General features: G+C 43.7%; 2 protein-coding genes across 3 annotated transcripts; one reads left to right on the forward strand and one right to left on the reverse strand.

Moving 5' to 3' along the window:
* Positions 1 to 3: 3 nt before the first annotated feature.
* On the reverse strand, positions 4 to 5,784 carry abcf2b (ATP-binding cassette, sub-family F (GCN20), member 2b). The gene is made up of 15 exons (XM_070928151.1): positions 5,727 to 5,784; positions 4,728 to 4,878; positions 4,327 to 4,539; positions 3,939 to 4,121; positions 3,542 to 3,713; positions 2,858 to 2,953; positions 2,677 to 2,779; positions 2,367 to 2,462; positions 1,974 to 2,093; positions 1,715 to 1,804; positions 1,515 to 1,625; positions 1,371 to 1,433; positions 1,041 to 1,169; positions 720 to 923; positions 4 to 599 (listed from the first exon to the last, which is right to left on the reverse strand). Exons 2-15 carry the CDS (start codon positions 4,864 to 4,866, stop codon positions 483 to 485), a joined length of 1,836 nt encoding a protein of 611 aa, XP_070784252.1. The 5' UTR covers positions 4,867 to 4,878; positions 5,727 to 5,784; the 3' UTR covers positions 4 to 482.
* A 1,491-nt stretch (positions 5,785 to 7,275) lies between these two features.
* On the forward strand, positions 7,276 to 11,513 carry chpf2 (chondroitin polymerizing factor 2). 2 transcript variants are annotated; one of them, XM_070928242.1, is made up of 4 exons: positions 7,276 to 7,565; positions 8,281 to 8,845; positions 9,000 to 9,182; positions 9,651 to 11,513. In XM_070928242.1, exons 1-4 carry the CDS (start codon positions 7,294 to 7,296, stop codon positions 10,923 to 10,925), a joined length of 2,295 nt encoding a protein of 764 aa, XP_070784343.1. In that variant the 5' UTR covers positions 7,276 to 7,293; the 3' UTR covers positions 10,926 to 11,513. The 2 variants fall into 2 exon arrangements, with proteins under 2 accessions (XP_070784343.1, XP_070784342.1); XM_070928241.1 differs by lacking the exon at positions 9,000 to 9,182 and having other exon boundaries at positions 7,294 to 7,565.
* The last annotated feature ends 2,441 nt before the right edge of the window (positions 11,514 to 13,954 follow it).

Raw genomic sequence — 13,954 nt, forward strand, 5'->3', positions numbered from 1 at the left:
ATATGCTGTTTTTATGTTCTGTTTATTCAGACAAACCTTTATTGCATTACATTGTTAAATAAGGCAGAACTGCTCTTTTACACAGGAAAAAAAAAGTCAACTTTTAAATATCATAAAATATGACCTAAAAGCTGCTGCATACATGTTGGGATAAAACAGAACATTTGGAAAAATAAAACTTTTCTATGAAGACAGCACAATGGAATGCATTCCAAAATGCACTGAGATGCTTCAGGTGAATCAGCCAATCAGAGTGCAGCCTGAGGTGGGGGGGGAGGGGTGGGTCGGGGTTCAGCACTGTCAAACCGAGATGGAAATACAGTACAACATGTACAAGAGACGTGTCCAATAAGATGCATAAGAGATTGTTTCAGTTCTACTTAGGACATTTCCTTCAATGCAAACCCTGATCATCCCCTCAGGAGCTTGCAGGACAAATCCATGATGCAAGATAAAGGAGTGGCTCAGAGTGTGACGTTTCTTTAGATGTCATGCGCTTGCTTTTCGATCTTTGATTTCAAGTGCTCCTTGTATGCCAGGATGTCCCTGTTCCACTTTGTGATGGTTTGATTCTCACACACCCAGATCTCCTGAGCCACCTAGAGAAAAAGAGATTATTATAATGGTGCTAAGCTACAACAGGCCAAGTAAAATCCTCTCATTTACAGTGCCATTTCCAACCAAATGTTAAACGACTCTATCGAATGTTAAATATATACCTGTTGAATCAGCCTGAAGTCGTGGCTAACTAGCATCATGCCACCATCAAACTCGTTGACGGCGTCTGCCAATGCGTCAATAGTCTCAATATCCAAGTGATTGGTGGGCTCGTCAAGGAACAACATGTGAGGGTTCTGCCAGGCCAGCCAGGCAAAACACACCCGGCACTTCTGACCATCTGACAAGTTCCTGATCGGACTGACCTGGAGGACGTTTCAGGTGTAAATATAGATACAGTTGCAAAAAATAAATAAATAAAAATAAAATGAATATTGCACTTTGCTCAATTTGTATAATCTGGAAGAGTATCCCAAACCTACCTGCTGTTTTCCAGTTAGCCCGTAGCGACCAATGATCTTCCTCATCTCCTCTTTTTCTTTGATCTCAGGGTAACACTTCATCATGTACTCCAAAGGAGACAGGTCCAGCTCCAGTTGCTCTGTCAGATGCTGTAACATAAGCAATGACATAGAAGGTAAATATATCCTCTCTGGAAGGTTTCTCCCTAGTCTAGCAGAGCATCAGTTTTGCCCTGAATCAGATGGACCCTCTTAAGTACAGTAATGTTCAATGGTTGTTAAAGGGCAACGCTTATAGTACTTTTGAAACATGCATGCACTGGGGTGCCATCAACAGGCTCTGTGTTTTACCTGGTGATATCTGCCAATCTTGACGTGAGAATGTTTGCGGATCATGCCATCAGTGGGTAGGAGCTACGAAGAGAATAGAATAATAAATACACTGAAGACAACTGCAGGTTGTTGCGAGATAATGAAGAAATCCACTGTACCTACCTCTCCCATCAGCAGCTTCAGCAGTGTGGACTTCCCTGCGCCATTGGGCCCCACCAAAGCCACTCTTGTATCCAAGTCAATGCCAAACTCCAGGTTTGTATATATGTGCGGCTACAGGAAACAGATGAGTGAGTTTGAGAAATTCATCTCTATTTGAGTGAACAAAGCCTTGTCCATGCTATAATATCAACTTTACTCACTGTGTTGTCACTGTACTTGAAGCTCACGTTCTGAACCATGATAACAGGAGGAGGAATCTTCCCACAGGGAGGAAAATAAAATGACAGAGTCTATGGGAGACAGAGGCAGGCATTAGTACCAAGACAATAATACAATACATGTGCCAGTGGCCACGATTCCTCAAATTCCTCACTGGGTCAGAAGTCTGAAAACCACTGCTAAGGCTGAGTTTCCAAACCGCCCTTTCAGCCATATCAGTAACCCACATAATTACAGTACCTTGTCATTCACAACTTTTTCAGTCAAGCCTGAAGCCACCATCTTCTGCAGAGTCTTCTCTTTGCTCTGTGCCTGTCGTGCCAGCTTGGCAGAGCCGTGACCAAACCTGGCTATGTAATTCTAGAGGAGATGGATGTAAAAAGAACAATGAGTACAGAGTACAGGTCTTGATTCAGCAAATGACAAAACAGAATAATGAATGTTTGTAAAACTTATGTTTTTAGTTAGTCACAGCCTAAACATTAGCCACACTAAATACAACAGTTTTGCTGAGTTCTGCGCGCATTACTGTTAGTGAACCCCCTGGACACTGACTTGGTTAAAAAAAAGAAAAACAAAAAAAAGAAGAAGTCTGCAATGATAACATTCCACCACATGGTGTCTCTCATTCACCTTCATGTGTGCTATCTGGTCCTGCTCCCAGTTGAAGCGCTTCATTTGGTTCTCTTCCAGCTCCTCTCTGGTCTTCACATACTGGTCATAGTTACCCTTGAAGCAAAAATAGATTTGCACGGTCATCCAACAGGGCGGCACACAGACACAATTAGTAACAGCCTACCCCCAGTTTCCTTATTTAGTGTTATGTCATTCAGGATCTTTTAAAGACTTGACAAGGGATACTAATGTGGTTTTCCTTTCTGGCACTGTGCTTCTTAAATTTTGCTATACGGCACCAGCAGTGGTTTCAGCCAAGTGTTCTCACCGTGTAGTATTTCAGTTTTCTCTGATGCAGGTGGATGATGTTGGTGCACACACCGTTCAGGAAGTCTTGAGAGTGTGAGATGAGCACAAGGATTCGCTTGAACCTGTCAACAACAAGTGGGATGAGCAATACGTAACAACTGTTGAGTCATTTTAAGTGACAGAGCAGAGTGGGAACTTACGACTTGAGCTCCTCCTCCAACCACACACAAGCATCCAGATCCAAGTGGTTAGTGGGCTCATCCAGCAACAGCATGAAGGGTTTGATGAACAGGGCTCTGGACAAATATAGGACAGACATTAAAATTGTATTCACAGGAAACTTTTCATTGTGAAACTACATTTCAGGACGGTATCCAAATATAGATTACTCCTCTCTCATGGGTGTGGCCTTTTATGTGTGACAGACGCCTTTGTTAGCTTCCACAGTTTGACTTAGTAAATGTCTTAATTTGACAGAAAAACATGAACTTTCTGAACCAGATGAATTTAGTGCAAGAAGAGATTCTGCCATCAGCATTTAGCTCAACTTGGCACTAAGTGGGTTATACACAATTTGAATTAGTTATATAATACTCAAAATGCAGAATAGAGAGTGTACAAAGTTAAAGTCATGCCTGTCATGGTTTAACACGTGGAAGCTGTAAGATAACAGGCAAGGCTATGTTACACTGTTTGCTTTTTAATTTATCATTCAAACCTACAACAAAAAAGAGAATAAATATCTGCATTTGAAAGCAGCATTTTATAAATCAAGCAAGACAAATCAGAGAACTAGACTGTTCAAATTCAAATCTGTGCTGACACAGGAAAGATGCGTCATTTCATATTACAGAATGGTGTAATAGTAAGCACTTTGTCTTTACCTGGCCAGAGCAACACGCATCCTCCAACCTCCACTGAAGTCCTTCAGTTTCTTCTGCTGCATAGCAGCAGTGAAACCCAAACCGTGAAGGATCCGAGAGGCTCGCACCTCCGCCTTGTCTGCGTCCAGCTCCTCCAGACGCTCATACAGCTCCATCAGCTTCTCACACTCAGCTATGCAGGGGTGAGAAAAAGGCCTTTACTATTAATTTCAATCAATACAGCTACATAACTACTATGAGAGTTTTCCTTGTGTTTGCTTCAAGTCAGCTAAACTAGGTGTGTTTTGTTAAGTTTATTTCAGCGTTCCTTTTGTTGCCTCTAACATGTTTTGCCCATGTGGCAATAAATTTTGCCCTCTGCAGTTATTGCGCAATACATCACGAGTATGTAACTCACAGTCCTCATGGGCAAGTCTCTCTGCCTCCTTCTCCAGCATAATCCTCTGTTCATCCACCTCCATGACACACTGCAGAGACGTCTTCTCGCTGGGAGCCATCTCCCTGGTCAAGTGGTAAATATCGATGTGCTCTGGAATGGGAATCTCACGATGCCCGATGGCTGACAACAGCATGGATTTTCCTAGCAGGTATAAGTAGATAAGAAAATTAATTTTGCTTGTCATAGTATGTGACAAAAAAAATCCATAGGCGATGTTCTTTGTGTTTAAGGAGTGTAACTTTTAGGATGTCCACATTCCCAAAACAGCAAAAAGGGGAAATAGCATCGGGTACTGGGAAATGTACAGACCACTGACTAGTAATGTGTGCCAGGAGAGACCTTTTACCTGTGCCGTTAAGGCCAATGAGCCCATAGCGTCTGCCCGAGTTGAGCTCCAGGCTGGTGTCTGCTAAAAGCTCTTGGCCATGGAAGGTGAGCGACAGGCTGCTAATGTGGACATCAGTGCTGTTGGGGTGTGAGGCGAGAACGCCCGTCACTGCCCTTGCCTCTGTCTTTGCCAGCTCAAATTCATCCAGCTCCTTCGTCAAACTGGCAATACCTGTCAAAATGAAATCCTGTCAACTATTTTGCTCACATTTCAAGTTAGATATGAACTTATTTGTCAAAACTGATATTCAAGTGTAGTGTGGTAACAAGCGAAATCACATCACGCCAATGGCAGAATTGATCTTGGGGATGATACAGGCCTAGTGAATCACAACCAACCAACAGGAGTCCTCCTCTCACCATTGCTCTCTGCTCCGTTACGCTGGGTCTCTGGTTGTTCACCCTCCTCATTTAACTCATCAGTTTTTTTGGTACGCTGGCGAGCTTTAGCGGCCTCCTTCTTCTTTGCTGCCTTCTTCTTGGCCAAGTCGGATGGCATGGTTGGGCAAGGCTAAGAAAAAGACCAAAAAAAAAAAAGGAGGACAATCGATCAACAATCTTATTCTTTAATAATACCATGTTATGTCAGGAAAATCATCACTATGCCCAGATTCTCAGTTATTCGTGTATTTCATTTCATTTTAGGCTAATTTTCATAATACCAATCAAATATTATCAGAGTATGAATGTGGGCAAAAGTGGCTAATCGCTTACAGTAAGTGGCGTTGGGAGTACAACACTCGACCATAAACGAGGGCCAAAAATTTGCCGGTAATTTAACTCACGGTGTAACTTCAATTTACAGCTGATTTTGAAGAAGGTATAACGTTATTAGAAAAGGCCTAACATGGTCAACGGCTCGGTCTGATGAACGGCGATGGTGATAATGCTAACGAAGACCGCATTTTAGTCCCTTCCAGTTCCACCTGCTTGCACGTTGTGCTCTTAACATTATAAAGCCTGATAGCCCAGCTGTTGCTAACGGTAGCTGATGCCGCTAATATTAACGGAAGATTTGTCAGCTCACGGTGAATTAGCCGACGACAGTACCCAGGCAGTTGCGTTAGCTGATTAAGACAGAATGTCATACATAGAAGGACGATCATACATTTTTTTATAAACCATCCGTTGACTGCGTTAGCTCTCTAGCTAAGCTAACAACGGTAGTTAGCTAACTACAACTGACAGGCCTGAGCCGCTAAAGCTAACTTGACGAAAGGCCCAACTAGCTACAACGTATAAAGGCGGCTAATTCGGCGCTTAGTGACTGTTTATCAAACCTACATTTATTTTAATATAAATCTGTGTACGTTATCCATTTGGGCAACAGTTGTCAGGCACCTTAAATATCTCTCTTACCTTGATAACGAATTACTGGTCTCGGGAGCACACCGACGTCTCGTGTCCACTTTTCGCCGGGTGGATGTAGCAGTTCACCAAACCGCCAGACGGACCATATATGGTCAAAAAGGGCGGTGAGAATGGTTGTACCCTCCCCTTCTCATGGGACTGCAGCAAAAATGTCCCTTTACTCCTATATTAGTAGCAGATTTAATTTATAAATAGATAAAATAATGTTATTAATGTATGGGACTAACTAGACAGAGGCTACGTTAGTAATGACGTATGACAGACTGGTGTGATGGATAGATCATTTTACTGAGGTGTAACCATACTGATAAGGTTTCTAAATGCACCTTTTTCATACCATCACAAAGATCCGTATCTTGACACGGGGCTACACTAATCATACCTTCACAAAAATATGACATTTTCTTATTGTGGTCGTCGGTATTCTGTTTTAAACAATTCTTATCGCAAAGGTATAGGTCCCGTGGATCAGTCAGAGGTGATGCTGCAGCAGCATACGCTCAGTCAGTGATGAGGAGGGTAAAACCGACGTGAGAGGGACGTTATTTCTACTCTTGTGTGTGTGTGGCACTCAAATTTTGAGGAAGTCGAGAAACTGAAGAAAATGGACGACATATGCACGGCAATGCCTGGTGGCTTTTTACCTGTATTAACGATGAAAAATGGGATCTATGCCTTCAAATCAGCGTTCGTGGAGATGGATTGAGGAGCGATATATCTGCACTAAAACAACGGACGCGATGCTAGCTTGCTAGCTTGCTCTTTGATGTTTGCTCCTCCGATACATAACCTTACTGTTGAGGTTATAATTTCGGATACGGCGATCAAAACTTTTGAGTCCACTTGTTTCGATTAGTTTTAATTACTGACTAAGTAGGTTAACGTAAACTCAAACGGTCAACTTTACCAGGTGACATTTAATAGCGTCTTGCTACGTTAGTTAACGTTAGCTGACTTTAGAAGTTGCTATTAGCGTTATCGCTAGCCAAACTTAGTTAAGCTAATTAACATAACGTTAACAGAAAAGGCAATGAATACACAGAGCAACGTCACATAGTGTACATGACAGTGACTAACATAATTAGTTTGGTTTGTTAGGCAGCAGTTAAGCCGCAATACACGTCAGTGGTTTTAAGCTATTTGCAATTATCTGATCTTACAAAAGAACAAACTTGTTTATACCTAGGTATCTGCACGTTTACAATGTGGGCATCTTCAATTATGACGTTAAACATAAAACGGCATTTCTTACATTTGCAAAATCTGTAAGTTGTTGCTCTGCGAGGTAACATGCAAATATAACCTTTGCTTGATAGATTGATTAGACCTTTAGTAATTGTACTTTATAACGACTACCTCACCGTAAGGGACTGAGGAAAGAGACACTATGTGTCTTAAGGCAATTTTCTGTCGATGTCAACGGATCAGTTTCCCTTAAAATAGGGTTAGGTTTTCTATTAAGCCAGGACAGGAGAGTTGGCACATCTGCAAATGCTCTGTAGCGAGTCATTTTTTCCTGAACAGTTTAATCAAGTGTAGCTCGTAATTGTCAGACATGCGCCTTTCCTCCTTTTTGGCCGTGTTCAGGCCTGCTTTACCCCTTATCCTCGGGTTGTCTCTGGGATGTAGTCTGAGCCTTTTAATGGTGTCCTGGACACAAGGGGATACCGATGACTCCTGTAGAGATGAACTGGGCAATGGGAGGCTTTTCATGGGCAGAGGAGATCCCCAGAGAGACTCAAGGGATGGAGCTGGAGAGGAAGACTTCCAGCCACGTATCGTGCCTTATCACAAGGACCCGAACAAGCCCCACAAGAAAGTCCTCAGGTGAGTGTGGAAGTTATGTCTTTCTTAGGGTCACCACTGTGTGCACAGATATGCTCTCCATGTTATCCAAGGTAGATGGTATAAATAATTGTGTGAAAAGTCTGTAGGTGGGGGAAGGGGCAGAAGGGGCTTTCTGCAAGAATTACATATGCAACCATTGACTTTTTATTCAACAAATTTAAAGACAGAGTTGTTGAAGAAGTACCACATTACAGTACTTTATATTACAGGGTTTGTTTTAAGAAACTGGACACAATTTGAATCCAGAGGACTTAAATCTGTTCATTCTCTATTTAATAGGCTTACATTTAAATCTACCTTGCAATAATCTAAATGCACTGAGTGGTGTATACAGAGTATAGGTGGCCTATAGATTAGAGATTACATCAGTCTAATCTCTTTGTACAGATATGCAGTAGCTCAGATGTGGAGAGCAGACCTGTTGATACACAGATCAAGATCACAAGATCCCTTCATGTCTTATTTCACATCATCAGAATCAGAATCACTTTATTGATCCCGGGGGGAAATTACATGGGTACATCATACAGCTGATTATTGGCTGGAAAAAGCTTCACATAATCAGTAGAATCAGACAGAATCCTTTATCTTAACATCATGTACATCATGTAAATGACTTTGAGTCTATATTTCTTGTGCATTGACATCCTTTTTTTTATTCTTTCCATTTGTCTTTGCTTGTCCACCTCTCCAGAACTCGATATATTCACACTGAACTGGGCATCAGAGAGCGACTGCTGGTGGGCGTACTGACCTCTCGGGCCACCCTCAACACGCTGGCCGTGGCGGTGAATCGCACAGTTGCCCACCACTTCCACCGCACCTTTTTCTTCACAGGCCTGCGCAGCCCTAAGGTGCCTCATGGCATGACTGTGGTTACCCATGGTGACGACCGTCCGGTGTGGCTAATGTACGAGACAGTGCGTCACCTCCATCAGCACTACGGCTCAGACTATGACTGGTTCCTCTTAGCCCAGGATGACACTTACATGCAAGCAGATCGTCTGTCAGAGCTGGTGGGCCACCTCAGTGCAGGTCAGGACCTGTATATGGGCAGGGCAGAGGAGTTTATAGGTGGAGAGGAGAAGGCACGCTACTGCCACGGGGGCTACGGCTACCTGCTGTCCCGCAGTCTGCTGGCCCGTCTGCAGCCCCACCTTGATACCTGCCGTAATGACATCCTCAGTGTGAGACCTGATGAGTGGCTGGGCCGCTGCATTATTGACTACCTGGGTCTCAGTTGTGTGGAGGTGCACCAGGTAAAAAAACACAGACTAATCCATGGACACCAATGGAAATATGCATGGAAATTATAAGAGTAGTTTTATCAATTTAATGCACATTTGACACAGTTTTATAGGTGGAACATCCATACTAACATTTCTTTTTTCTTTGTCAATGTGTGGCTCACAGGAGATGACATATCGTTACTTTGAGCTCGGGAAAAACGCAGATCCAGAGCGTGAAGATAGTGTGCAGTTTAAAAATGCCTTCACCGTCCATCCTATATCGGAACCAAATCTCATGTACCGCCTACACAAACGCTTCAGCCAGATTGAGCTGGAACAGACTTACCTACAGATTCAACAGCTGCAGGTTTGTAACACTTGACGCTGCTTTCTCTCAACTATAAACCACTATAAGTTTGTTTGTCTGACTCTTTTTTGATGGTACTGCTTCAGTGGGCTGCTTTGGTGATGAGTTCTGTGTGAAAGTATACTGTTTGTTTTCTTTTTCACTCCACCCACCATTTGAGCCAAGGCAGAAATTCCTGACTAATACAATATTTAAACATGTCAGAAAGACAAGACAGGGTGTTTTGCTGGGGCATGAAGTGTTACATTCCAGCATCATCATCTTGTGAATATTATCTGCCTGAGAAGCCTTATTATGTAATTAAAGTAGCTGCTAATGATAGTTCATTAGCGCTGTTTTGACTTAACTTGAAATACACCCTACACCACAGAGCAATCAAATATGTCATGAAGGCAAATGTTTACACAGCTTAGACAGTGTGTTCCTTTTTTAGCTTTGATTTGACAGATTTGCGTGTGTACTCATCAGATGCAGATCAACAACCTGAGTGACCTGACACCAGAGGGTAAGGCTGGAGTCACGTGGCCTATTGGAATCAACCCTCCCTTCAAACCAAGGACCCGTTTTGAGGTTCTAAACTGGGAGTACTTCACTGAAGAGCACATTTACTCGTGCATTGACAGCTCCCCCAAGTGCGAGATGAGAGGGGCTGACCGCGCGGATGTAAACGCAGTTGTGGAGATTGCGGTGGAGCGTCTAAACGAACGCTACCAGCCCCAGCTACGCTTCCGCAAGCGGCGTCTACTTAACGGATACCGACGCTTTGATCCCACGCGTGGTATGGAGTATGTTCTGGACCTTGCGCTGGAGGCCTATACCCAGAAAGGCCATAGTCAAGTCATTGCCAAACGGGTTAACTTGTTGCGACCTCTAAGCGCAGTTGAGATTATCCCCATGCCTTATGTGACAGAGGCAACGCGGGTGCAGGTCATCCTACCTGTCACTGCCCAGGATCAGGACTATGTTGGTAACTTCCTCGACATGTACGTGATGAACACTTTGGACACCCATGACAATGTTTTACTCACGTTCCTGTTCATCTATGATCCCTTTGATGCACAGCGAGTCAGCCAGACTGATGTGTTTGCTGGCATTAAGGCCATGATTGGGGAGGTGGAGAAGCGCTACGGCGACGTGAAGATCCCCTGGATCAGCGTGAAGACGGAGGTGCCCTCGCAGGTCAAGCTGATGGACATCATCTCTAAGAAGCACCCAGTGGACACGCTGTTTTTCCTGGCCAGCGTGTGGACAGAGATCAATGCTGACTTCCTGAATCGCTGCAGAATGAACGCCATCAGCAACTGGCAGGTCTTTTTCCCCATCCACTTTCAAGAGTACAGTCCTGCCGTTGTCTACCGCGACCAGCAGCCCTCTGCAGCCTCCTCCTCTTTTGCTTCGGAGTCATTGCGAGACGGCCACTTTGACCGCCACGTCTTTGACGAGGCCTGCTTTTACAATGCGGACTACATGACCGCGCGGACCAAGATGGCTGCCGACATCTTGGACAATGAGGAGCTGCTGGAAAGCATGGACGTGTACGACATATTTGTTCGTTACTCGGGCCTACACGTGTTCAGAGCTGTAGAGCCGGCACTGATCCAGAAATACGTGCGGCGAGCGTGCAACCCACGTTTCAGTGAGGATATCTACCACCGCTGTGTCCTCAGCAACCTGCAGGGTTTGGGGTCACGCTCACATCTAGCCATGGCTCTTTTTGAACAAGAGCAGGCCAACAGCACCTAGAAGCCTGGACTTCTTCAGAGTGTTGGGGCCTCAAACACACTGCCTGGACTAGGGGACACTCTCACAGAATAATGTGAATAGTAATATGGCACATCTGTGATCCATACACTGAAATTCTCACCTTAGTATTTGGCAGAAAGAGGTCAGGATCAGCTAACGAACCGCGCCGTCTTGCTCATGGACACTTTGACAGAGCAAATGTGTGCTGAAGCTGAAAATCTCTCTGCTCAGTACTTATGAGTACGTCTAACTTATGAGTCTGTAACTTTGGCTCTGTCATGTCTAGACGAATTATGAGTCAAGGAAGTGTCTTCTTACACAACTCCCTGAACGTGGACTACTTGTGTTCCTGCCATTGACGTATTCTCACAGGAGCCGAGCAACAATATTTATACTCCAATTTTTTTTAAATATAGGAGGTTGTGTCTTGAAACAATAAATGGACAAAGGCCTTCAAAACTTGAGCCATACGTCTTCCTTAGTGAAGATGATTAAAATAATACTGGAAACAAGCTGAAGCTGTTGGCCGCCTTTTCTTTAAAATTCTGTATGTTCTTTTTTTTTTTTTAAGGTATTAAAGAGTGATATGTGCGATCAGAGTTGTTTCTTCATTCCCACTGTTCAGAGTGTATAAAAATACGTTTCGGTCTCATTAGACAAAAAGACAACTGTTTGCTGTGTGCATGCTTGAACAGCTACTCCTGGAGGTGTCTGTTATCTGCTTGGCGGAGCTGAAGCAAAGGCAGTATGGCTGCAAAACCAGTAGTGATGGTGTGCTCATATTCAGAATAATACTTCTTGTAGTCTTCCTGGTTTTTGCCCGAAAGCCTTACTGCAGTGAACAGTTTGTTCTGTAGCAGACTGCCCCGCCTCGTCTCCTCACATTAAGTCAGTAATTCTCCACCCCGGCCCGGGCCTCCCTGGGTTTTGGAGTGAGTATTCTGCACACATATGTCTTTGGGGAGAGAAGTGAACCCGGTGCCCAGAGGGAGGGTCGTGTCTACACTAGCCAAGGTCCGCCATGGCGTGGGTGGTTAACCTTCACAGCGAGATGGTTGAACAAGCTGAATGGCTTACTTCACACAGCCTCCCCTCCCTGCCTCCCTCTTCCTCTCTAAAGCGGTGAGGCGATCTCACTGAAGCCTCCTAACCTCCCCCACTCACAAAACGTATCCATGCGAGGGCTGTCGGCTCGTAGTGGTGGAGCAGCAGAGTGAAAGAGGCTCTTTCTGAGGTGGGAGCGGGGCTGCAGTCAGCATTACAGCACTGCTGCGTTACACTGTGGAAAGGCCTCCACCTGCTTCCTTGTGGTGAGGCCAGTGAACAATACGATGCCTGTCTGCCACCTCTGAGGAACGCCTTGGTCATGCAGGAAATGTAACCCACCAATGAGCTGGAGCCCAAGATCCACTCTTTACTGATGAAGAGTATGAGAGTGTTCTTTTAGTGAAGGGTAATTTAGCAGGGCTACAGTTATTTGCATAATTGCATTTTCAGATCCCACAGCTAATAACAGAAGTTTGGAATAGGAAGAATAGGAAAGGGTGTATTTGAGGAATTTTGTTCTTTTTCCAAATGTTTGAGAATATTCAGGTGACAATTTCATTCATCATTTACCCATAATTACAGAGTCTAGGTAGGTTAGTCTCCTGGTGGCCACAGGTATCTGGTCAGGTCAGGTATCTGGTGTTTTGATTGGCAACAGTAAAAGCACAACTGTCTGCAGAACTAGAATACCAGAAATGTGCTCTTTCTGATGTCCTCATATCAAGTCAGATCATCTTATACAGAGCAAGACTTGCATAATATCTACAGTACACTGAATATAGGAAAGTTGAAAGATTGATAGACAGCTTTAACTTTTTGCCTATTGAATAACTAACAAATTTCTGCAGCAGAGCAAAAATAAAATCTAATGACAGCATTTACCGATGGAGGGAATCTGTGGTTGAAGTAAAGTTTCTATTATGTGCACGGAAAAGTGCGTGTTGTGGTCATAAAGGTGAAAAAAAGACACTTTAGATGTGATGGCATTTACAAACTTTGGCAAGCGCTTCTTTATTTACATCCAGGCTGTCTCGCAAATGTCACAGCTGTTTTCCCTTTTTTTTTTAAAACTTTTTTTTCGTAGAATGAAATCACCAGACAAGTTTGCTCTTTACAGATATACAGTATCATGTATACTATTACCTCCCTGTTGGTGTTGACAGTGTAAACAGAGAGAAAGAGCAGTTCCCACTCTTTAGAAACACATGCAGGGAGTGGGACAAACATGTCAACAGTATGTTTAGTAACAGGAGACACAGTAGTCTGTCAGATACTCTGATACTGTGGTGCTCAAAGCTGAGGTCACCCAGGAGTTGCAGCTTCTAGTTTCCTCCACAAGAGGGTGCTAGTGAATCAGTGACTGTATGACAACAATGTGAATGCCCCGGTCATACAAAGACAAATCACTCCAGGTCAGACACAGGACTAAGATACTACCAATGACTACTGTTTCTCCTCTAATGAGTGCAGTTAATATAACTTAGTAACAAAAACACAGTTCAGAAAAATCACACCTACAGTTAGTTGCTGGTAGGGCTTATCATTTTTGGCAAAAAAGTTTCCAGAAGGCATTTCAACAAGTCTTTTGCTCATCACACAGACTGCTATGCCAGCTTTTTATATGTACACACACGGTCTCATCAGATGTATTAATTAATGTCCATGGAGCATGCATAGGTCATCGTGAAATCATCCAATCACTTCTCTGTATGCTGGGATAATAAAAGAGGGTCTCACCCATGACGAAGAGAGTCCCGACAAAGAATTACAGCACAGTGCAAAGAAACCCAGAAACAAAAGGTTCCAGCTAGAAACTGACTGCTGAGAAAAACAAAATCCTCCATCTGACATTACAACATATACATACAAGTCAAGTGTCTTTAAAAAATAAAAGGTGTAAAAATCGGTGCAGATTATATCGTGTGTTACAGCTACTGAGATTGAAAGCGAGGGAGGTCTTTCTTTGTTGCAGCTTCCAGCTC

Source organism: Enoplosus armatus, chromosome 21, assembly GCF_043641665.1.
Source record: "Enoplosus armatus isolate fEnoArm2 chromosome 21, fEnoArm2.hap1, whole genome shotgun sequence".
Classification (NCBI taxonomy): Eukaryota; Metazoa; Chordata; class Actinopteri; order Centrarchiformes; family Enoplosidae; genus Enoplosus; species Enoplosus armatus.